The sequence below is a fragment of the Teleopsis dalmanni genome, chromosome X, assembly GCF_002237135.1.
Source record: "Teleopsis dalmanni isolate 2A chromosome X, ASM223713v2, whole genome shotgun sequence".
Lineage (NCBI taxonomy): Eukaryota > Metazoa > Arthropoda > Insecta > Diptera > Diopsidae > Teleopsis > Teleopsis dalmanni.
In genome coordinates, this window is record NC_051848.1 from 21,560,686 (window position 1) to 21,587,142 (window position 26,457).

Below are 26,457 nucleotides of genomic sequence, written 5' to 3' on the forward strand. Positions count from 1 at the left end.
TTCTTCTTCAAATTGAATCTTGAACTAAAAAAAAGAAATTAAAACTACAAAATGATCGAAAATGAAGTGTTCTTTGTGTATTTTGAGTGTTTGTGAGGTGTGATAGTGTTAATTTGTTATAAGAAAATTTATTTAAATGTGATCTGCAGAGAATTTCAGATAAGATGTATAATTCTCTATAAACATAGGTGCAACTACTTGTGCAGCGATGAATGTAGTTATAATTGTGATAATTGTTGGTCCAATACCGGCAAGCATCTAAAATGCAAAAGTTCAGTCAATTTTTATATATAATATTTAATAAGAATTTGTATTTACCATTTCTTTGGCTCGTACATTGCCATACCCAGCAGCAATAGCATTCGGAGGTGAACTGGCAGGCAAGTGGAAGGCCATACTCTGGGCAATTGTTGTTGGCAGCATAATATACAATGGATGACAATCAATAGTTTGGGACTGAAAAAATTATATTAATTTATTATTTTTTATTTACATATATTTATATATAAAAATACATACTTAATAAGGTAAATTCTTTTTTATATAGTAATTTATAATAAATTCAATTCAAAGAGAATATAAATCTTTGTATTAGGAAAAATATAATCATTTTAGAGAAAAAGTTCATTTTTAATATTGAAGGAAATTCATCCCTTATAGATTCCTTATAGATTAATAATTATTATTGTAGATTAATAATTTGTAACTTAATGAAATAACTAAAGACTAAAGTCAAAGCAATTGCCAATTTTAGTTTCGAAACTAGCAGAATTTTGTATGAACTTTTTAAAAATTAGATAATGAAAACGAACTCTGTTGTAAGAAATAAATTACATACAAGATCGCTTTAAGTATTGACTTTAAAGCTAAAATAACACTTTTCGTAAATAATAAGGTTGGATATTTTTTGTGCAGAATATTTTTTGTGAATACATATTTATATATATATATGTCATTATAATTTTAAATAACCCAATATTTACTTACCAATTGTGCAATTGTTGGCATTAATATAGCTCCCATACCAGAGTTAGCAGTTACAGACGTAAAGATCACTGCCACAACTATACAAACACCTTGAGCCATAGCTTGAGGCATGTCCCCAAATTTAGCATATAGATTATAGATTTGAACAGATAAACCGCTGGATTTCATAGCCTCACAAATAGCAAAAGCGGAACCTAAAAATAATAAAAATTAAAAATAAAACCATTAAGAAATTATATAATATGGTGATATAGACAATACCATATTTCAAGAAGAGTTATATACAAGTCGTGACAGATATTGACATTTTCAGATTTAAATGGCAAAGATAGTTAAACTGTTATCATTCGGAGAACGAAGTACTGAATGCAACACTTTTTAAAAATAATCTTATATCATCTATCTTATAATTGACATATCTTACTGTTTATAAAAGTACTGAAAGTGAGACATTTCATATTTTTACATAGCACTTCGTTCAAATAGTAAATAATAATATAATAATATTCATATTTTAAAAAATAATAGATTATTAGTATTAATAATAGCTGATTTTCTACTAGATATGTGGTAATTGAAACGCCACTCAGGGATTTACAACTAATTAAAGCTTCAACCTAATATTTTGCTAAGTGAATTCCATCAGATTTATTAGAAATACTTTAATACCATTTAATACCATTTGTGGTATTTGTCAGAAAGAGCAGTTGGCTTAGCTTTTTTTGCCTCTAAAATTCCAAACTTTGGAAAAAACTAAAGATGACGATTTTTCATGTTTGAAAAAAATTCAAAACGACAATTGAAGACATATTAAAGCTTGAAGGATCTCAGCTATTTTGTTACTTCTTAAAGTTACAAAGTACAATCCATCATCATGGGCTGGAAAATGTGATTATTCTTCTAGCCTGCGAATTTGTAAAAATTGGGCAGTTGTGAATATTCCAGCAGGACGAGCTGTTAAGTTAGTTACTGACTTCAACCAAGCCTTAACATATGATGAGAAAGGTATCCATCTTATACTATATTTTGGTTACTAAGCCGAAAACATGATGAATTTCATAAATTAGAATAGTAAAACAAACAAAATATTGTATAAATAACATAAATTAGTCAAACATTTTCTTAAAATAAAACTATTAGTAACTATTAGTACATTTAATGATTTTTTCCATTTATATAGACACACATTTGGGCTCAACTTAACTCGCAGAAATATGAAAATCAAAAGAAAAATTTTTTCATACCATAAATGACCAGTCTAGTGTCTACTAAGTACTTTCATAGGTCAGATGTGCCTTGTATTTTGTTCTTTGCAATATCATATGTTTCAAATAATAATTAAGTAATAATTACAGTTTTTAATAGATACTAATAAATTTGTGTACCATGGCTTAAAAACAAATATTTTATATTTACCAACTACAAGAAACATTCCCCATGGTAGTTGAGAATGAACTACTTTCCATGTCATTAGAGACGCCAAAGTTCCTTCGGGATTTGGTCCTATTAAAAAAAATTAATCAATTAAATAAATCCTATTCAATAATTACGTCAAATTCAAATTACTTTTACAAAGGCAATACTTGAAGAAAGAATAATTAACCGGTATCATAAACAACAATGCAACAATCAACATTACGGGTACGGAAAGTAGTATCTGTCTGCAGAAAAAAAAAGATTAAAATCATCCAGTTATTTAGCAGAAAAGAAATCCTACTTTTTATTTAAAATTTCTGCCCAGCCAGCCATAAAGCCTGGTTTACGTGTGATCGTTGCAACAATCCAAATAATTATCAAAACTAAAACCTGAAACTCATGGCAGGACATTGAACCATTTTCAGTTTGTTTATTTTTAACGGAATTTTTAAAAGCAGCAGCCGCCTCAGGAGTAGTAGCCGCCTTTACATCGTCACCGCCAGTATATATCAGCATTAACCATACATATGTGAAAATCAGGTTAAGAATAAAGGGTAGCAAGGATATGATAAGGAAATTAACGAAATTAATGTCATCGCTTTCTGGAAAGGTTCTAAAAATAAAAACATAGGCTTTTAGATTTAAACAATAGAAAAGTTAACATTTTTTTTAATTTACGATTCGTAAACTCCCACGAACATGATGTTCGTATCAGTTCCAATCAGAGTAGTTGCACCTCCAATCGAAGCGGCATAAGCTACACCCATGAATAAACCAATAGCAATCTTTGAGGGAAATGGTGGACTATGGTATGGAAATGGTAGTGAATGATTAAATTTAAAAACATATATTAATAATGAAAATAAACTTAACATACTGAGTTTCAAATTTCACTTCTTCGTCTGTAATAACCTTAAGGCTTCCTTGCTAAGAATTTAAATAAACAAATAAATAAAATAATGGAAAGATAGATGAATAAACATCTACATCTAAAGTATAAAAAAGACTTACACCGGCCATATCATCTAATAGTGCACGTAAAATTACAGATGCTATAGCGGCAGCGCCGGCATTTGGAATCCACATCGACAAAATTGCAGTAAAAATCATAAAAATAAGCAATATCCTTTACAAATGCAAAAATATTTTTATCAATTAGGAATAACAAATCAATGTATTATATAGAAAATTAATTAAAAAAATTACATACGCTTTTGGACTTTGGGAAGATTTTGACAACATCCACAGACCAATGCGATTACTCAATAAACTGTGCTGCAATCCTAATGAAACTATGTAGCTAGCAAAGAACCACATGGTGGAGTCTTTTAAATAAGCCATACACACTGGTTTATTATCCTGCGTTAAAAATTATTAGCATTTATATATAGTTAATTAGCTAAAAATGTGTACCATTATTCCTAGAAGTGGGAAAAAAGCTATTGGTATCATAGCAGTTCCCGCAGCTGGAATACACTCGGTTATCCAATAAACAGCCATTATTAATATGACATACAAGCACTTAAAAGCCTTAAAAGAGATGAAAATATTATATACAGTGGTGTATATGGTTTCATAAATGGATGATATATGTTACTCATACATATATGATTAATCTAAGTGTAGAGGTTACTTTCATGCAATACTTTGTTAAATCAGGACAGTAGTTTTTAATTTTTTTTTTTATATTTGAAGTATTATTTGTGGGGAGAACTATACACTGCGATTCACATTATCTATTGCGCTATCCTCAGCTGTTTCAGCCGATCGTTAAGATCGGAACGCCGTAGACGGGTTTATATTGTGCCATATGGAATATATCTGTACGTATTGGTAATATAATGTTTTTACATAAAAGTTTTAGCTTTTTATCTACATAAAATTTCTGTTTTTTTCATAACGTTTCTTCATCTGTCACATACTTTCTAAAATAATTTACTCTAATCATATGCGGCTACAATGTCACTCTGAGAAGCTCAACAAATCTTTTACAATTCTTAAGTATTTTATATATTAACTTCTCATGTTATTTAAGATAATACTTTAAGAGTAATATGAAATGGAAAATTACTCAATAATCCAAAATTAGTTCCAACACTAAGAACCACTTTTTCAAATTTTCTATTATGCTATTTATATATATATTAATAATAAAGTATCTAAATTATCAAAGTGTACTCACGGCACGTGGTGTCTTAAAACAAATTGGCAAGAAAATTAAAGGTGTTAAGAAGATCACCCATCCACGCCAATGAAATTTGCAGCATAATTTCATCCGCTCTCCGAAACCCAACTCACGCTCTTCATCATCTGTGGAAAATCTTTTCAACGCGCTAGCCATTTCTGTGAATTGCTATAATCTTCAGCACTTCTTTCCGATAACAAACTCTTGTCTGAGAAAATAAATTTATATTTTTTTTGATTTTAATTATGAATATAAGTTTTTAAAAATTTTCAAAGCAAACTAGACACACTTTAAACTAAAAAAAACAAAAACTGATAGTTATTATAAGGCATTAATTTGTTATTATTTGATTAAAAACGTCAAAGCTACTCCTTTGAATAGAAAAAGTGATAATTGTTAGAAATTTAAAAATTATTTAATTTTATTTTAATTTTAATAACTTTTTAATTTTTTTACAATTAATAATGAATTCAAGCTAAGTCCTTTAAGAACTTAAAAATATTTTTTTCAGTGATTAACCATCATTTTGTCGGCGCTTCGCCGGTGGTGCTTGAGTATGTTGGCGTTACGTCGGGAAGTACTATCTCAATGCATGAAGCAGCGGCCGATCCGTTTGCATGAGCATGAAAGAATGAGATATTTGCTAATTTGGAATGTAATGCAGTCGGATAGAAGTGTGATGCATTGTGGACTTGAGTTTGTAGCCACTGAAATGAATATGAGCCCATGAAGTTGACGAAACTCTAGTCTGCTAATTGGCGACCAAATTAAAAATAAAATTCATCCAATGATTAATTATTGGCTCATCATGTTTTTTTTAATCATTCACATATTTGAGGAATTTCTTGAAGGTCCATCACCTTTTTTTGTAAAAAGCTGTGTGTATTCAATCTTTTACACAATGTCTGCACTCTAACTCTAACTTTAACACTCTAACTCTAACTTAGTAAAATATCTATTGTCATCCAGTTTTGGATGCAATAAAGTGTCAGACATGCTTGTATAGAATACACACATATTTTAGACATACAGCTAAGGGTTTAGAACTATGTTATTACGTCAATGCATCTTTGTGGCAAACCCATTTTAGTCTCATAGACGCGTAGCAGATAAAAATACCATAATATCCCTTGGAGACATGTTGCTTATTTCCGTTATAAGTGGATAGGCAGTTGATAAGTACCGAAGCCTGAGTCTGGCGAGACTATCACACACAGAGTGTGTTCTATTATTTCCTCTTCTTCTTGACAAAATCTGCAGCTAACGTTACTTGTAATACCTGTGATAAGTCGGATCCATTTACTGTTTAGCATTAGTAGCTCCTTAGTTCTGGCCTTTAATCGATTCGGCATGAATTCTTTAATTCCTTTGTAGACAATTGCATTATCCCAATCAGTCTTAGCTGCTTTTTCCAGTTATTCATTAATTTTAAGTTTGAAAAAGCTCCATGAAGAAACGCAAAATGGTTTTGGTCCAATAGAATATGAGGCCGCGTTTTTTCTGGCTTAAATCCACTGTATCCTTCGATCCTTGTTTAGTGAACCCTGTTCGTTTCAGCAAGATTTTAGAGAAGGTGAAGGCATTTTCGCACTTATATCTTACACTTATGTTTGTTTTCTGTTCAACAAATTAGTTGCAGACGAAAATAGTTACAGAGTGAAGAAAATGTCACAAATGAAATTTTTAAGAAGCATTGTTAGTTCATGGATCACTTTTAAATTTTTTTTTCTTTTCAATATGACAATTAGATTTATTAACAAAACGGTATACTAATACAAAAGTAGACCTTCCGGCCTTATGAGATATTACTTATTAATTATTTTAAGCATCAATTGTTTTTGATGTATGCAAGTATGCATATAGTTTTTAAATTTCTGGATGAAATCTATTTCAATATTATTATAAAGAAAAATGTTCTTACTAAAAGCAGTTTAGAATACTAATCACATAAACTTTTAATGCCTTTATTTGTAGATATAGATTAAATTGTTTTTAAGTTCTGCACATTTCCATATAATAACATTAATATCATTCATAACGCACATTAAGCTATCTTAGGCTTATATTACATGCCCACTATCACTTCCATTCGAGTATCGAGGGAGATAATCGAATATAAGTCACAACTACATTAAAACTATGTACAGCAGTGTCTTCTTAAATTCGTCTAATGACCAAAATTACATATCCATTTCAATAAAACGTCAACGTAAACTCAAACTGCATTTACAAATATTACGCATAATGCATGTTGGTATAGTTGGCTGTGAGGTATTACCATTTTCATGCAGCTAACTACACTATACACTATATATGAACACATTTAATGAAGTCGGTAATTGAGGTCAGGCTAGGAACATGCCTCAGTCGCAATCTACATACACTCAAATTCCACTATGATGCCTTTGTACTCGTACTTATTATGCCTCCTTTTAAACGCCAAGCTGACTTATAATTAAAATTTAAATTATGTTAAAATACTATTTTCCTATGTTATTTACTTATTATATATATTTTCGGGACACTTGGTGGGGTTGGTAGGCGCACATCCTCAGCAAATTGGTTTTCACCAACTGCTGAAGTAGAGGCGGTAGGAGTATTTCATGCATTAATTAAAAATATAAAATGAGTATAAATTAAATACTGCACCAAAATAAACGGAAAGGATATTAACGGTAAGATGGGCTTAATTATATTAAAATGTATATACATATATATATATACACACACCTATGAAAGCTACATTAAAATGCCATTTTTAATATTACTAAAAACAAGTCAGTGACAACAGTAATCGAGTGTATTAAAAATTAATACTACGATATTACAATTACATGTATTAATACAGTGACGTATTCAGGACGGGTTTATATGATGCATTTAACGTTTGGAAGTATATTCTACTGGTAATACAAACCTTATAATTCTCACATATTTTTGTTTTTATATTTAAGTGTATTTAGTATTTAACACAATAGTTACTACGACGCTGTATTAATGTTTTTATAATAAAATATATATGGGTCATTCTTTTACAAACCGGACAGATTTTGGCAAAAAATGACCCTATGATCTCCGATTTAGCTGAAAATTTTTTAAAGAGCTTCTTTCATAAAATAAGAAGACTCGTATCTCGGGAAAAAATTATGTAATTTTTTTTCTAGGAGATATGTACCCATGGGGTTTTGAGAATTGGCATTGTAGACACCTTTTCAAATGGCTGTATCTCAAGCTGTATGAATGATAAAAAATTGAAATCTACTGCGTTTTAAAGATTATTGATTAAGCTTTTAAGCAATTGTTTAAACAGTATTAATAGTATATATTTAATTACTAATATTAACCGTTAAATTTCAAATAAAATTTTTTTTCCAAACACGTCTCCAGAATTTTAATTTTTTATATTTTATTTAGATTTAATTTTAAATTTTACTACGAAATAAAAATTTTCAGGATGGCTTTATTTTTTGAAATTTGTTAATATTTTTTTTTTCTCCCGCAAAACATATCAAGCACATGCGTACTACATATCCATTGAATGAATTTTCAAAGAATATACTACAAATATTCTTATATAATATTTTTGATTTCGATTAATAATAAAATTCTATATAAAACACAAAAATTTCAGGAAGTATTATACTTAAAAATACTTTTCAAAAATTAGTTTATCCTTCACATCACACCAAACACATATGGTACACACGATTTTATAGTAACAAAAAAAAAAAAGAGGAATATGTCACACAAATTTTTAGTTTTTAGTTTTAGTTCAGGTTAACCAATAAATTCTACTTGAAAAATAAATATTTCCAATGTGGTATTGCTCTTAGAAGTAATTAAAAAAAATTAATTTATCAGGCGTTCCCCACGTTACTCATACGCACCGTAACAGTATTAAATTAATTTTTCACAAAAAATAACGCAATAAATTTGTATTTCAGAATTGAATTTATTATTAATTTCTATATAAAAATGAACGTGCTTAGGACGTTATTGTTCTCAGAAGCAGATGGAACTACGAAAACAGAAAAATAAAAAAAATTTCAGCCAAATCGGAGATCATGAGGTCAAAAAGGTGTTTAATTTGTTAAAGAATGACCAATATACTTTTTAACTTCAACTGGTAATATTAGAAACTTTTTACATACCCCAATAGTTTCAATAAATAAATGCAATAATTTTAATTAAACATTCAATTAAATATATTAAATCCCATTTAATTAGTATTATGTACATAACCTTAATCAAAAAGTTTCAGGAGTAACCACTCCTGGCGCTTTTAAGAATAACTACTAGGTAATGCTCTCACACATAGGTTAACATATTAATCGCGAGTTTCTCCAAACATTAACCTTTCTAAAAGTTGAACTATCTAACGTATATTCTAATCCGTATGAGTTTTCGATTTAATCTAATTTAAAAAATGGATCCAAATGTGTGCAATAACGAGTTTCTATTAAATTTAGTGTAAAAACTGATTTGATATTGCGAAGACAATACTTTATCAAAAACAAATGTTTATATATGGTCCCAAAGCATTAAAGAAGTCGTTAATCTGTTGAGAATAACGAACGTAGTAAAATGTGATTGACATCGAAAACCGACAAAAAAAGATTGAGAAAATCAAAAAAAAGTTGACTGAAAATCGCAAAGAAATTATTAGAAAACTGACCCTAGACTTGAACATTGTTTGTGGATCTGTCTCATGTATTTTACCTAAATGTTTTGTTCCCAAAAATTTCGCTGCTGTCGAAAGATCCAACGTTAATTTTGACGCGTTGATATCGTGACAAAACATGATTTCTGCAACTTAATCCAACCCAACATTCAATGGACGCGTATTTATAAAAGACAAGATATAGATTGATAAGTACTACATGCAATCAAGACCACAAGCAAGTGGATGGCATTCACCGAATGAGGCAAGACCATTTTCAGCTGAAAAACGAGGCGATTGGTTACTATTTTTATGGATTCCAGGGTAGAAACGATCGTGCACACGAGGGAGCTTGTGTTTAGTCCGTGCAAACTAAACATACCACTATTGTGACGATATAGTGACGATGTATTAAACATTTTACACACCTCCTCTTCGCTTAAAGAAAAAAGCATGTACACATCGGTTGGTTCTTAAATATTAAAAGTGGACGCATTACTCAGATGCTTCCAGAATTATTAAATGTTACCAAACTGCATGTGAGTACGTGAATATTGACTGAAAATTTAATCGCCTCATTATGAAGAAAAATATTTAATTTTAATAAAACCCAAAAAAAAATAGCATAATTTAACAGATCGATACCGAAATATGTTCGCTGGTCGAAACTCAATCTATGAATTCATTTGAGATGGTCGCTGTTGTACTTGAAATTCCTTTACGGACATGAAATCGGTTTAAAAAAGTGGTGTTTGGTGGGATTTACGAAATAAGAGCAAATGTACTGGTTAAACGCCAGTTAATTAGGTTCGGTTAAAAATATTTTGTACTTCGATGTACTCGTATAAATCCAATATCGATATATACCAATGAGCATAAAAGAGCAAGCAGTTTTACAAATTACATTGAATAAGCCATCAACTCAAAGGATTTGGATGTGCATCCGAAAATGAACAAACCAGTGTCAGAGGTGGAAAAATATAATGTCTGCGAAAGTAAAAAAAAAATATTCATTAAATGCTAATTGCAGTTGTTGTAAAAGAAATTTTAATGGGAAGTATTATGCAAATAAGCTATCGATTTGGGTTGCAGTAAACCGATTTTAAATGAAGGTATTTTCGATAACGGATATCATTAAAACAGAAGCAACAGAAGCTACCTGGTGTGTGTGAAATGCGGTAGTGCATTGATAGCACTCACAGTACTGTTAAAATGTTATACCTATTATAATAAATTTTATCATACAATCGAATTGCTAAAAATAAATATATATAAAAATAAGTATGTATATATGTATGTAAATAAATGTAATATTATATATTTGCAGTGCAGAATGTGCTTTACTTGTGCTTCACTGCAGCAGTTTTTTCAGCGTTGAGTTTAGTATCACTTCAGCCATTATGAACATAACGTCTTGTGACTTCAATTGATTTTTCAATCGATTTGCTTGAACTTTGAAGTATAAATAAATTAAAAATTTATAAAATTATAAATGCCTTTGTGTTATTATTTATTGGATTTGTTGTTAAAATAAATGATGTTCATCAAAATATTTTTTAATTTTAAGCTAAATTAATAAAATATAAAAATAAAAATATTTTGCATAATTACACGTTAATATAAATAAAGTATAGAGCCCTGAAATTATTTACGAAAACTGACTGACTACCAACACCGCGTTATCGAATCTCAGAATGGTTACAGACTCCTCTGGGAGGTATGAAGTACTAAGATCAATTATTGCTTAGTCTGATGAAGTGATAAACAATAATCAAGTAAGGGCGTAAAGAGGGGTTTTGAAGATACCTCGAGTTGGTAAGGAGTAAAACTGCTCAAGTGCACTGACTCAAGTAACTTTAACATAATAATAAATTAAACCAATTCAATTTAATAATAAATAAATTATATGTAATGTGTACTTATACTGCCTAAATAAAAACTTCTACAGTAAGTAGTTGAAAAAAAGTTATACAGCAGCCCTGAAAGAGCGTAAAAGTGGCATAGGTGTGGTGTGATCATATTTTATTAATACGGCTGACAAAAATGTTTTAAAAAATGCATTTTTTTAAGCAATTTTTCTTAGTTATCATCGAAGTGGGTGGAGTTTCCATTCTTTAAAGGATATTCACTGTTTTTGTCTATCAACTTTCATAATACGTAATATGACTAGCAATTGACTCACTACACAAATATCTATTGTTTATCAGTAGACAAATATCTATTGTCTATCAGTGGACATTTCATAATAGCCACTTGTGTTAATTGATTATAATTTTTTTTTTTGCATATTTTTTTTTGCATATTTCCACACTTACTAACTCCTAAGCATTCATTCTTTTTAGTGAACTAGATGAAATACTAACCCTTAATAGGGGTATTAAACCCAAGCTCACGTTAGATTAGAGTGCTACACTAGCTAACACTAGCTCTATTTCAACCAGTACCAGAGTTGCAGATCAGTTGTTATTTACATCAATTACTCATGACATATTTAATATTTCTTTTTATATAAAGGAAGGACTCAGTCGTCGTACCGGTGTTGCAAATGCAATATTCGCAGCAATGAGGAAAAACCGGTAACATCATTATAAAAATGTCGTACGAATATTGCAGGAAAGTAACGAAGCACGGGCGAGTATTGAGCAAAAGAAACTGGAGATATTGGGAGAAATTTTAAAAAAGTAAAAAATATTCATTTCATATGATATAAAACTAAATGTAACGATTATTTTTTTCATATTAAAAAAATTTAATATATTATTATATGCTTAGTTCTATAACTTCAGAAGAGATCATGTGCTGCAAAACCATCACGAGGAAATATAATACATAACGGATTGTTTTGTTTCATAAGTAATAAACTTCTAAGCCCATAAAAATTTTTTAAGAATGTCTGGCAATATTTTTCAAATGCTATTAAAATCCAACGAAAAAGATTTGAAAAAATTATCTACAAGGTGTCACACTACCATTTCTCTAAAGGAACAACTGTGTATATACCATTCTATAAAAAAATCGTTGAATGGTTGCAATATGTTTTGGCAAGCTAAGATAAGATGATCCCTAAGGCTAATTATGGTCAGAAAATAAAATTCACACAAAAAGTTGCAGACCTGACGGAAAAGTTATATAAGACTGACGATTTCTTTGTATATTATTTCACATTTCCGAATAGTTTTAATATACAATGTATTTGTGTTTCAAATTGATTCAAAATTTAGTGACTCACTAAATATTAGTAAGGTCAGATTCCATAAAATCAAAAAAACTAAAGAAGATATACATATTTTAGGTTATTTCTATGTTAGTATAACAAAGGATAAAAAAATATGTTCACGCAGACAGAATACAATATATTAAAGTTAATTGACAACCACTAGTTTGTATTTAACTTATAGATTACATTTCTAATTAAACTGCTTGAGAATTATAAACATAAGCCTATGGCTGAATTGAATTTGATTTAATTGATATCTTAAATGTTTGCTAATTTGTTCGGATATATGAAATATAAAGAGAAAGTATTCTAATAAGATGATATAAATGTAATATTGCATTCACACGAGGACTTTGATTGTAATTTTAGTTATTAGTTCATGTTACTTTTCATTTCGAAAAAAACTCTGGTGTGAATACAGTATTAAAACTGCTTTCATGTGTGTTAGTTCATTTGGTATATAATATTTAAATATACAAAAATTATATTATTGGTATTTATATATTTTATGAAAGAGATTCTTTTCAAAAGTAGTGAACTGCAATAACAAATATTCATTTTATATTATTTTAATTAATTGAATTTTTAGCTGACCATTCAGCTGTTTCGAGTTTTTTCAAATACTCATCAGAGATTTTAGAACTATTTCTAATATTTAATTAAATGTAAATAATTTTTGGAGACTGCAAGTACCAAGCATCGATCTTGTGCCCTGCTAAATTTGAAGCTCAGTGTCAGCTCTTCTTAACCAACTGATCCAAAGCCGTACTTGACTTTTATGATCGCACATTTTTCTGGAGTTTTGTTACTATTACTATGAAAGGTTTTATTAACAAATTCACTTGCTGTGTTTATATTAGAACGAAATCATTAACCAGCTGTAGAATAATTGAATTAATTAATTATATTTTTAATTTATAAATATTTCAGAGACAATGACATAAGTCATATTAAGGCTATGACTTAATATATATAATATGAAAAACAACTAATCGTATAGAACAGAATTTAGGGATTTTAATAGCAGGAGAACTTGTTCCTGTTTAGTATCAAAATTTATTTGTTTTAATACAGATGTAACAAAATAAAATATCTAAAAAACTAAAAATACTAACAGCACATTCCTTCAGGTTCTGAAATCTGTCAATTACAACTAAATAAAAAACATAGTGAACTAAGTGTTGGTATAAATAACCTATGGGATTGCTAGTTAAAGACTGGATTAATACGGGAGATGTGGAAGAGAAGATGTTCTAAATGAAATTCAGTTATCCAATTTCTTTCAGAAACTTGTGAACGGATACGAAGTTAATCGCGGTAGATCAAGCCAGACGATGAGAAAGGGTATTGATGTCAAAAATAAATTGTCTTTTTTAGAAAACTTGCGACAGGAATGAAGTATATGAAGAGATGATATGAAGCCACCAGAAAAGTCGTAGAGAACAATAAAACTATCTGAGAATCTGAGTGTTTCCGACTGATTCTTAAACGGAAAGCACTGTGATTTGATACTGGAATGGAAATGTACCAGTATAGTACGTCTCCAAACTATTTGGTTTATATTAATCTAATCTTTATATTATTATTGTAAACATTTCTCATATATTCCAAGATCTACGCTTTCAGAAGTTGGAAAGGCAATGCAAGGGGAGTATATAGAACTTTTTCTATTGTATCAGTCGTTTTGTTTCCACATATGCCTTTATGTTAGGGGAGCCACATTACATTTAGCATCGAAATATATATATGATCTATTCAAAATTCAACGTAGCAATTAATTTATCACAAAAGACTTATTTTACTATTCATAAAAAAATTTAATTAAGACTCTACTTAATATATAATTTAATGTACTCGTAAAATTATATTAAAATAGAATACAGTACACTTTAAGAGGAAAATATACTACATTACTTTTTGTGTCAGGGCACAAAGTGTACTGTGCAAAGCACACAAAAAATTCAGAAAGATTGATGGAACGATTTTCAAGCAAAATTACGATATAAAATACAAACTTAAACTAAATGAAAAAGGAATGCTGGGAAAGTAACTTGAAACGTTAAATAAATCACTTTCCGAAGGAAATCAATCGAAAATGTCGATCGAATGAGTCCGAGTTGAGGAAAATAATCAATGTTTTGCGGTATGGCTTTTATTCAAAACTGACCGCAAGGACTCTTGTTTCTTTTTCTTTTAATGATGAATGTATGAGTCCTTAAAACAGTCACACCAGCACACAATCATACAATTTTATTGCCCAATGAGCACTTACGTGTATATCCGAGTAGGTACAAAAAACAAAAACGAAAAAAGTAGAAGGAAAAGAGGATATGATGCCTGTGCCAAATGAAAAGGAAAATATAAGAAATGTTCATTTCTGTGAAAATGGGCTTTTTAACAATTTATTTTACTTATTTTTCTTTTCTTTTACATATATAGTATATTTGTATATTGACATTTCTATTTATTATATGCAGACATTTGCTATTTTTCATAACAAATTGAATGCAAAAATATTTTTTCTTTAAAAGTCTCGTACCAGTGCCTTCCTGAGGAATTGATGTATCAATTGATAAAGAGGATATGCTTTACTGAATGCCATATCAAAAGTCTTTTACTGATTTTATTTAAAACTCATCTGCATTTAAGTTGATTTAACCAATAAAAACAGGAATTTAAAATTTATTCAATATTTCTAATAATTGATTGAATTTAAAATGTTATTATATTGTTCTATCAGAGTATATTATTGCATTTAGCAATTTATATTAAAACTGAAATTAAATCCTTGAAATGAAAGAATATCAAATCAAGTATTTTAGTATTTAATATTATATTGGCATATAAACTCTTTATAGTTCTAATGCATTTTTTGTATTTTTAATATCTACAATCAGTATTTCAAGACTTATACCTATGTAGTCGGGTTATACTTATGTTTAAACTTATACCTATATAAGTAAAAGGTCATACATTTCGAGTTCTTGTTTTGACCAAATACGAAAGAAAACTATCATCTTGGATATCCTCTATTTAGTTGAAAGGTTACCATTATGGATCATAGAATGCATAGAGCATACACATATTGGGCGCCTGAACAACAGCATTGGGATGAAGTATTTTCATATTGAATTTTCTTTACCCATAAAGTGGCCTACACACTAATTATCAGAATATCACAACATTTTGAGTAAAATTTTTCAACAGTTTTACCATATATATCTCAGATTGGAGTCTTATTAAGTAACATGATTTTAATAGAATTTTTCATTTGGAATTGTCCTATAACATATGTTATTGCACTTTGTCTATTTCATTTTAAGAAATATGGAATTTTCCAACCGCAGTCAGTATTCTCTGCATGTTAGGTCAATTTTGGATGTCTTATATGACTAAAACAATTTATGCTAATGAAGAGATTTTTTCAAAAGTAAAACTTTGAAGAAATTTTCTCGGAAGATTTTAAATTGCCTTCTTCGACTACAGCAGTTGAAGAATTTCATAAACAACATAATTTCAGTCTTCTTAAGGCTTTTAGCAGTTGATATATTGAATATGAAAAAGTGTCAAATTGAATATACATAAACTCAGCAGTATTTGAAAAGAAGTTTCGAAGCACCAATTTGATCAGATAATATTCGATTTGATATTCTGAATTTTATTATGTTACCGAATATAATTGAAGAGCCTGTCGATGCTTTTAAAATACAATTGGAAGATATGGAAAGACATACCCAACCAAGAACAAAGTAAATTCTAAAAACAGTAAATGGGAAAGCAGAATTTATGAACGTACTGGAGATTTATTTAAAATCACCAGAATATGTTTCCATTGCTGTCTATCATAAGCTTAAAAAATTTGAATTTATGAATTTGTTACCAGTACTTCATCATTCTTATTGGAAATAGAGATCTCGTCCATATCCGCTGGACCAATTTCCAATTAGTAACAATCAAAATATTTTGGTGAAACAACGTAAATGTATATGCCTATTTTTTACTCTTAAAGAGTATAACTGAAGACAACATCTGCTGGATCGCATAACGATACAGATGAGAATAATTTACTATAGCTGAAATTTTTCATTATAAATGTTAATATAATTAAATCCCTGTCACTAACGGAAGACTAAGAATACGAGTATTGATGCATATATATGAAAAATATCGCTGTAAATGTAGAATATTTCTGGTATGAGTTTACAAATTGTTAAGGAAAGGTTATTGAATTTTATATAAATAATTTTTCAACTTAATTTTTTTAAGCTTAAATCATCAATCATTTTTTGAAATACAATTTTATAAACTGTAGATTACTTTTAATACAATTTACATATAAACAACATTAAAACTATATATTATTTTTATCGATATTAATGAGTTCAATATAAATCGATTAGTAATTATCTCGAGCTATATCTTTTCAATAAAGAATACTATATCACTTTAATGCTAAATTAATTCTACTGAGTGTTTTTTAATTAGCAGGCAGTAGCTGTAGTCAATTAAATAGTATATTTTTATGACATTTTAATGACTCAAAACAAAATATCTAAGAATCTGTAAGATATCATAACCCGACAGTGCAATCAATACATCAAAAAAATACTGTCAATATTTTAGTCTCAGCATGTAATTTTTTTTGCTGTGTTTAGGTCGGGTTAAGAAAAAACCATTCTGTGAATTAGTGGTTGTGCTCAAACCCAATAGAAATTTTAAGTATCCCAAACAAAATAGGCTACTTCCTTTCTTGATTGATTCGTAAAAGTTGGATGAAATGAAAAAAACACTGCTCATGATTAAAACATGAAAACTCTATAAACTCTATAATACTTAAGTTACCGGTGAGGCAACCAATACATAAAAGAAAAAAAATTTTTTTTTTTTGTTCGTTATTTTTTAATTACAGCCCGTATTCTGATAGTGCTAGCGTTCATGTTTTATTATACTTACTATATACTTTTCTATTTTTGATTACACCCCGTATTCCGGTAATATTAGCATTTATTTTTTATTATACTCAATTCTAAAAGATATGCATGACAATGCAGAAATATAAAACAAATACTTGTAGGGTATTTGTAGGGTCAACCAAAATACTTCGAATGAATATTGAAATGAGATAAAGTAATATTAATAAACTCTGCAAACTCTATTTTAGGAATTTTATGAATAAAATGCAAAAAATTTTCAGTCTATAAATTCAAGTGATTTTATTACATTTTTTTACTCCAAAGCTCTATTTTTTTTTGGTTTAAAAATTGTTCTTTTTGTGCAAATTTAATTCCGCATTTAATTAAAACCCTTGCTTTTATTGTTATGTACTTGAAATTTATTTACTTAAATTTACGATCATTTCTGCATTAAAATATTTATTTAAAATTTAATTGCGTTTCCACACATTCACCAGTGGAAATGGTTTCACATTTGTTTTTTAACAGAATTCACGTCATTCGAACATGTGTTTCTGTGCAAAACGGCGCAGACCTCAGATACATTTTATTTCGGTTTCGAAGCCATTATAAATTTATGAAAAATCAGCATTTAGCGCCGTTTTCGTAATTGCTTCAAGCGAAATTACATAAAAAAACATAATTTATTTCATTGACGTTGTATATGGGCATGTGTGTGCATGTGTATGTGTGTGTAAATGTATATGTGATGTCGTGTTACAAATTTAAATCATAAAAAATTCACCATTTTATTTGTGACTCTATTTAAAACTATGCCTGTCGCTCCAAAAATGTCATATCCATTCGAGCAATGAGGATACACGAGCATGAAGACCTCACAATCACAGAAGAAGAAGATATATATTCTAAGTAAGCAACTTAGCTTAATCTTTGTTATAGCTAACTAGCAGAATATGTTTTGACTACGGATTCTGAAGGAGGCGAGACAGCAGTTCAGTGAGTCTTTTATAATGGATCGAATTCAGTTAACTGGTCGTGCTCGAAAACTTAAAAATCAATGATTTCTTGCTTTTTTGTCGAGCAACATAGAACGGACTGTATAGCCTACCACAACATCATTCCAAAAGGTGTTCAGACAACTATTATTTCACTTTTTCTTAGTACTCATCTATAAAGAAATTTTAATGAATTAAAAAATCTTATAGCTTTATCTATATGAGAATTTAGACATAGAATTAATCAAAATGAAGTTACACCATATATTCTTACATCAGCATTCCTTAAAATCGATGCATTAGTACATCTGCTAAGACTATTAAGTATTGGTGCGTATACTTCTCGGAAATTGAGATATCAAAAATAATAAATCCTGCCCAACTAATTAATTCAATTCTTTCAAATTGGAATCAAAAAACCCATTTGTATGGAAAAAAAGAAACTGTGTTGAGAATGAGTATTCAATGTTTTATTATTCACACTTTAGGATTGTATTGTTGGAATTCATTCAAAGAAAGTATGCACACACATATATCACTATATCACAATTTTATGAAACCGTAGCAATAATATCCGCACTAGTTGTATCCGGACTAGTACCGGTAGATCTACTGGTAAACGACTTTCTGAGCTTATATGACAGAAAATTTACTAAATAAGCTATAAGGGAAAATATGACGAAATGGCAAGCACAATGCCAGCAATGTTTTACGGAAGAGGAACAAAAGTAATGTAACAATTCTCAAAAAATGACAGTAATAGAAGCACGACCACGTTTATTTTTACTTTATCTTTTTATTTCTTACTAGACTACTTTAAGTCATATCCACATAAATATGGATATGATTCCTACTGTGCACATCGTACAAACAACATAGCTGAGGATGTACCTAAGTGCTTGAATAGATTTCATCTACGATTCTTAAAACATTGCTTTTGTATTTCTTAAAAATTTCAGTGTTCCAACACACAGAAGAAGAGTGTTAATCTTTTGTGAAATTATGTTAGATCCAAGGAGAAGAAATTGTTAGGTTAGAGATACTAACTCTTACTAAAATTATCGATGTCAAAATTCTTTATAAATCATCGCTCAAAAATCATCACAGGAGTTATTTCTGCTACTTTTTACTGAGAGATTACTTTTGTTTGTAAATAAAACAATCCTCCACATTCAAATGACAAATTATTGCTCAAGGTAATGCTAAACAAGGTATTGCTTAATATTTTGTGTATAGGGTGTTTGCATATTTACACTTGTTTTATAATTTTACTGATTCTTTTTCAAAATTTTATTTTAATAAACTGATACCAGCATTTTCAATAGAGCTACAATTAACATTGTAACATATTGTGTAATCATTGTATTCTGTATAACTTGTACTTTTGATTTATAAAATAATTAAAAAGCATTTAATATTTTTTAATAGAATATTCACAACATAACAAACATTTGTGCTGACAGTTGTCTGCACTTTCACTCGAAGTCATATATTGCCCATTGTGATGCCCTCAAAAAATTTTGCCAGGAGAGACGAGTTACTAACCTTTGCTATTCTTGTTAAACCCTTTGGTTTTCTAGTTGAAGTTGAGGAGATCTTTATTGTGTTTACCAAGCCAGTGAAAAAGCGATCCCTAAGACATTGAAGTCGCCTTGTCTGAAAACCTTGACAATGACACATGAAGTGGTTGATAGATTCCACCTCCTCTTCATCTTGTCAACTCCTGCATAATATTGGAATTCGCCACTGTTGGAGCAACGGTACAGTGCCCCATTAGTACTCCAATAAGCACACGAGCTGCAGGTTTGCTGAAGCCTGAAACACTTTTCATTTATTTTTGCCCAGCCATAAGGTTCTAGCGAATGGAATAAATTTCATGTATTTTTAAGTATCTTTGTATCTTTTACAATAATCCTAGCATTTAATATAATACAAATTTAAATCATGAAACCAAATTTAAATATTTGATACAAATGTTTGGAAATAAAAGTCTTAGCCCATATCTGTTGCATATCAAATCAACCTGTAACTGCTCTGAAGAGAACTCCATGATTTCAGCGGTCAGATAAGAAACCTAATTAATAAAATGATTGTTTATGTACTTTTGGCTTTATTAATAGATCAGACGTTTTTATGCACAGTTAAAGTCGACAGCTCGAAAAGTATTCTTAATTGCTAAAGATTAATTGTTCTCTTTGTGTTCTGTTTTCTGTTTTTTGTTTTTTTTTTATTTTGTAAATATTTATTTACGCAAATAAATGTAAATGAAACACATTACCAGCAAAAGCAATAACTGCTTTTGTGTAGGCACTAATTTACGACTCAAGCAGCTTAACATAAATTGATAAGGTATACAGCCTACGTGCACATTCGAACCGAATTCACCGAATGAATGAAAATGTGCAGATACTCGTACGTTCCCGTCCACGTTCAAATGTAGAGAATAGAATATCTACACATAAGGCCGAGGCACATGTACTTCCTACCACAAAAACAATTACAAGCAAAAGTGATTTGGTGGTAAAAATCAAAAAAGTTGAAGCACAATAAGAAGGAAGCTTAAACTCAAAACAGGAGCAATATAAAGAAATCAACCTTAATTGACGCAAATGAACCTCAAATATGTTCCAACAACAGAAATTTGAAAGAATTCTCGAATTCTCCAACAAAACACAAACGCAAATATATATATAATATTATAGCCTACAAATATACACGTGGGTTTTCTATCTCTATATGTTCTACACACAAACACACACACATGTGACTTAAACAATCTCATTTATAAACTTCCATTCGAACGAACATATTTAAGTGCTCTTTTTATTTGATTCCCATTGGCGATTATAAGCGTGTCCTTAAGGATGCTGCAAATGATTGAGTACTTATGTGTTGTATACCTTTAATGTTAATGTTATTGTTGTTGGAATTGTTGTTGTTGTTATTGCCTTTTTTCGCTTTAATTTATATACAAGTAAAGACAGATATGTTATTGCATTGACCGTACATTGACCAAAGAGTGTTGTGAGGAAACACGGCTTTGATTTTCTATTATCCTGATTTTTATTTAATAATCCCTAACCAAAGGAACTGTTAGTTCCTAATTTAATTTAATATAAATTCATTAATTTCCATCCGTTTAAGTCATGAAGAGCAATACTAACAAAACGTAATGAATTGTTAGAAAAATAAATTAATTAATTTAATAAAATTATTAAAGTTGTTCAATTTAATGGAATAAGATTTTTTATATGTTTTTCATTTTTCCAAAATTAAACTTGCTACACACAATAAATTTATAATTAAAATTAATTTTTAACAATTTCTAACAAGACATTTGAAAATTTTTTATTAAATTTATGAAAAAGTATAAATCTTAAATAATTTAATTTATTTTTGTATCATGATTAAGTTTTTATAATCATTTAAAATAATTATAAAATCTCAATTTTTACTGTTTTTAAAAAACATTGATGTAGAATTTATAAAAACAAATAAATTGTATCCAAAACTTTTTGAATTTAATGTATTGTTTATATATTAATTAAATTAAAATTAACTGTTATAAGCCTGAGACTTGCAGTTCAAAGACATTATATACGGACTATAAACAAATTAAAAAGAAATTCGTAAAAAAGAAATTCCTAAGACCACCCACTGTTGATGAGTACTTGGCAATACTCGAAACAGTACTTGGCAATACTCGAAACTCGAATAATTCAAGACCCCTATTATAGGTTTCAGTTTTCTGTATTGATTTCTTTGAGATTAGATATAGTGAAATGTAATCAATTTGTGGCTACGGGCTTACCTGATTGGATACCTTAAGGAAAAAACCTTACTGGAAAACCAAAGTTCAATAGATACACATAGAGAAGAATTATATGGAGTGCTATAAGGTTAGATTAGGTTACACCGGCGATCCTTAGGGCATTCATTTATGCCTTTCGACCCATTGTGTTACCGTATACAGAGGTAAACTCTGGGTTTAAGACCACATAGAACCTAGTGTCAGGTCTTGTAATTAATCAATATCCTCAAGAAAGGGGGCTCCTAAAGTGTTAAGTCGCTGCCGTGCAAGAGGTAAGCAGAAACAGAGTAGATGAGATGGAGTGCCATAAACTGGATTTTGATTTCAACGTCAACCCTAAGATCTCAAAAGTCAACAGACAGGATATAAAGCGGTATGTTAACATATAAAATTGAAAGTATCAGCAATGCAGCTACATGGCGAAGAATAATATGAGGAGCTCCAAACTCTCCGATTGCAAGAACAAATCTTAAATCTATTTATAAGTTAGACATTTTATTTGATTGAAAAAGATACTTATATTAAAATGATTGATTGTACTCTAATTGCGTTTATTATTTCGGAACAAATTAATTGAATTTATTTATTTAACATTTATTATTTATTAAAATCACAAATTTTGTGCTGCAATTGTGGTTAAGTTTATGTCAAAATATTCAAACTAAAGTATCTACCAAATGCAGCCGGGCATGAATTTGTTTAAGCAGCTTTTCATTTTCTGCTGCAATTATAAATTTAATTTAAATACCACGTTTGAGGAATTTATTTAATAAAACGCATCAATAAAACTAATTCCACAGAATAAAATAAATTCAACTAAATGTTCTTTGCATTACGCGTGTTTTTGTGTCAATAAGTATTTAACATAATACAGTAAGTATCTGCGCAAACGTAGATAAAAACGTAGTAGTGATTGAGGAGCACAAAAACAATTTATAAAGTGGCAAATGGTTATAGCATTTATGTCTTTGAGCAACGGCTGCCATCAGTTCAGATAAATGCGACAAATTGTAACGTTTGTAGTTTGATATTATATAGATATATAGTGAGATACATTGTGGCATATTCGAGATACAATATTTTGATAGCAAATGATACTTTTATGCTCGAATGAATTTACTTCTGAGTTTGTGCAAAGCTACATGGAAATGCCATTTTCAATAATTGTGCATGTACTGATTATGCTTAGTAAAAGATATGTCAAAGTAACGAAGGACATACAAACATTTAACCAGAAGTGCAGGTAAATACAACTCAACTGCATACGAGTAGTTGCTTCCTATTTATGCAAGAGTGTATGTGATATTTATCGAAGATTTTATCGTTTGAAATTCATAGCGCACACATTATGAAGTATCTTTGTCCAACTTACCACTTCAGTGGTTTCATATCTTTACCGAATTATTCAATTCAATCAGTTAGAAAATTTATTCATATTTTATAATTACACAACAACTAACAAGAACAGCACTAAATTTTCTTCAGCCTACAAATAGACAATAAAATATGGACAACTGCAATTCGAAAATGGTTCTACTCAACACATTCCCAATTAACTGTTATGATATCACAATGCAGTTGAAGATACTTCCACTGCTAATGAAGCAAATACCTTGTGGACTAAAATTTCAATTTCATAGATAATAGTTTATTTAATTTTTGCTTATTTGTGTTACTTTCAATAATGAAGCTCAAAAAATATTATCACAAGTCAAGAGCGTATCCCAACAGAGAACGATCCCCCTCTTCTATTTAAATTGTATCCGAAGTAATACTAAATAATATTTCATGGACTAATGAGTAACCGAATAAAAAAGTTTATGATTACATATGAGCTTATGCTTTGATGGCCAAAAACCAAGCAAACAGTTCACTAGATTTCACTAGATCATCTGTGATGTTGGTACAGTCGATGATGTCATCCGCTTAAGTTGTTTTGCACCTTAACGACTATTAACCTTGGGTTAATGAAAATATCTAGCACAAAAAACGCTGGAAAATATGTTGTAAAGTCATCAGATACCAAAATTTTGGTAAAAGTGAAAAACTCACTATCTTGAAAGATAATATTCTACACTTTTCAAGGGCACACGATGACACTGTTTAGATTATACTGGCGTTCCTGGTGGATTCACTTAGGCTTATTGGCACATTGTGTTACCGTATATGTAGAAAAAACTCAGGATTTAAAACCACCTAGAACCTTTGACAAGGCCTAAAATGCTGTTTAGTGTCAGGTTTTGTAATTGATCAAGATCGTCAAGGAAGGGAACTCCTAAGGTGTTGAGTCTCCGCTGTGCATGAGCTAGGCAAAAACAGCGGAGTTCATATTATAATATACCACTGGTTTGTCTATAAATAATATAGAGACATAATTAACACATATATATGTGTAAAAAGTTGCAGTTCAATTGGTCAACAGAATGGTCGGGTTCAATTAAGTTAAACAGTGACACGATAAAAAAGTTCAGGCAGTTCTTTTTGTCGACGTACCATAGTACTCTGAAAATATGAAATTATTATTTTAAATGTAAGTTAATGATTGAATAAGACCGTCTGTTGATACGTTGCGTATGGTCTAGAAAAACGATAACCCAAAAAGTATCTGGGCTAAGGTCCCACCAAGGTTTGTTGCAGAAGCAATTTTTTAACAATCTATTACTCTTGACTCTATCTCAGAAACACAGCTTTAAGCACTTCTCTAAATTTTGAAAAAATTCTACTTTAAGTTCTTCAAAGAGGTTCTACAATATGTGTTATCGCTAGGAAGCAATAGCTGTATCCGTGGGTTACAGTCTGCCACATTAACTGAACCTAACCAAACCCAATTAATAAATAAATGAAGAAAATAAAGGTTTTTTTGTGATAATGTAGTTTTAAGTTAGGGAAAGTTTTTGTTATTGTTTATCTTATTATTTCTCTACTATGTTATTTGGTTTCAACAGTTTTCAACAGTTTTGGATGAAGTTTGTTTTTGAAAACACAAATGTTTTAACATCGAACAGAACTCATGTAATGAATAAACAATCTTATTTTTTGAACTTCAATGCGGTTTAGTTAATTAAATTTATTTACAGTACAGTACGCATTGCAATGTGCTTAAGGTCAAGTACGAATGGTGATTAGTTTGCGGCTCCAACGCTGGGCACAAACTGCGCACGTCACGTTGTTGTTTGTAGAGTTTTGTGGTTTAATGGGAATTTCGCAGGTGTTTGCAGTTCATAATGTGCCCTAAAAGCCCTAACGTTTCTATTTAGCATTTTGTAATAACGCTACTCCAACATGGTGAACATGTAGTGGATGGGGTCTTGAAATGTTATGTTAATGAAATGACATTTGGTGTGGGATAATTTGGCTGACGTTACGTTTGATGGCAGACGTATGGCCAATACGCGTTTTTACATGTTTTTTTGGAACGCCACTGTTTTTGTTAAACGAAAACCGCTAATTTATTTAGTGTCTTTCCATTTCCTTTTTATTTATTCAATGTTTTTTGTGTTGTTTGGTGATTTTATTTCGTTAATTTAATGCCGTTTTTCTGTCGTTCGGTCGTTCGGTCGTTCAGTTGTTCGGTCGTCTATCCGGTTTTTTGCCGCTCGTTCGGTTTGTTGGGGTCCGTTCACGATGTTGATGTACCTGAGGATGTTGTTGTCCATTCGATGGTGGCATCGAACAGCAACGCTACTAGTATGTTACTGTGTCATTGTGACGTAACCATTAAGTTACGTTCTTATTAAAATCTCAGGTGAATATTTATGTGAGTTTATGTGTCTGTGTGTGTCTGTAACATGCGTTAACCATTAGGATACTTTAGTATTCATTTTGTTGGCCACGAGCAAACCGACGGAAAAAAACTAGGAAAACTTTAACATAAGTTTATATTTTTTGTTAATACGTTCTTGTTGTTTTGCCTACTCATTTTAATTTTTGTTGCTGTTTTTAGTGGTTCTACTTTGGTTAGCCACTTTAGTATGCTTCCCAGACCCATGCTAACTTTTATTTGTTTTTTGTACTTTTCGGATTTGTTATTTAAGGTTTGTTCAACGATAAAATTTTGTGCCATTTAAAGAGAAAGAAAAATCTAATACAAATTCAATTTTGTGCTTTAAGAGGCTATTGAGTACTGGAACTTAAGTTATAAATAATAAATAAATTTTATTTTAATATATATATCAAAGGGTTTTGGAATCACTTACCTTACAATTTCTTGAACTGTACTCTTCTTGTTTTATGTATCACCAGGGAACTAAAACAACAAAAATTTTTTTTTTTA

General features: G+C 29.8%; 1 protein-coding gene across 1 annotated transcript; it reads right to left on the bottom strand.

Annotated features, from left to right (window-relative positions):
* Positions 1-26,457, bottom strand: LOC119662484 (protein I'm not dead yet-like). The gene is made up of 13 exons (XM_038072114.1): positions 26,381-26,457; positions 4,586-4,796; positions 3,817-3,933; positions 3,614-3,762; positions 3,415-3,529; positions 3,281-3,330; positions 3,082-3,207; positions 2,705-3,016; positions 2,554-2,648; positions 2,404-2,490; positions 988-1,181; positions 319-456; positions 1-258 (listed from the first exon to the last, which is right to left on the bottom strand). Exons 2-13 carry the CDS (start codon positions 4,742-4,744, stop codon positions 133-135), a joined length of 1,668 nt encoding a protein of 555 aa, XP_037928042.1. The 5' UTR covers positions 4,745-4,796; positions 26,381-26,457; the 3' UTR covers positions 1-132.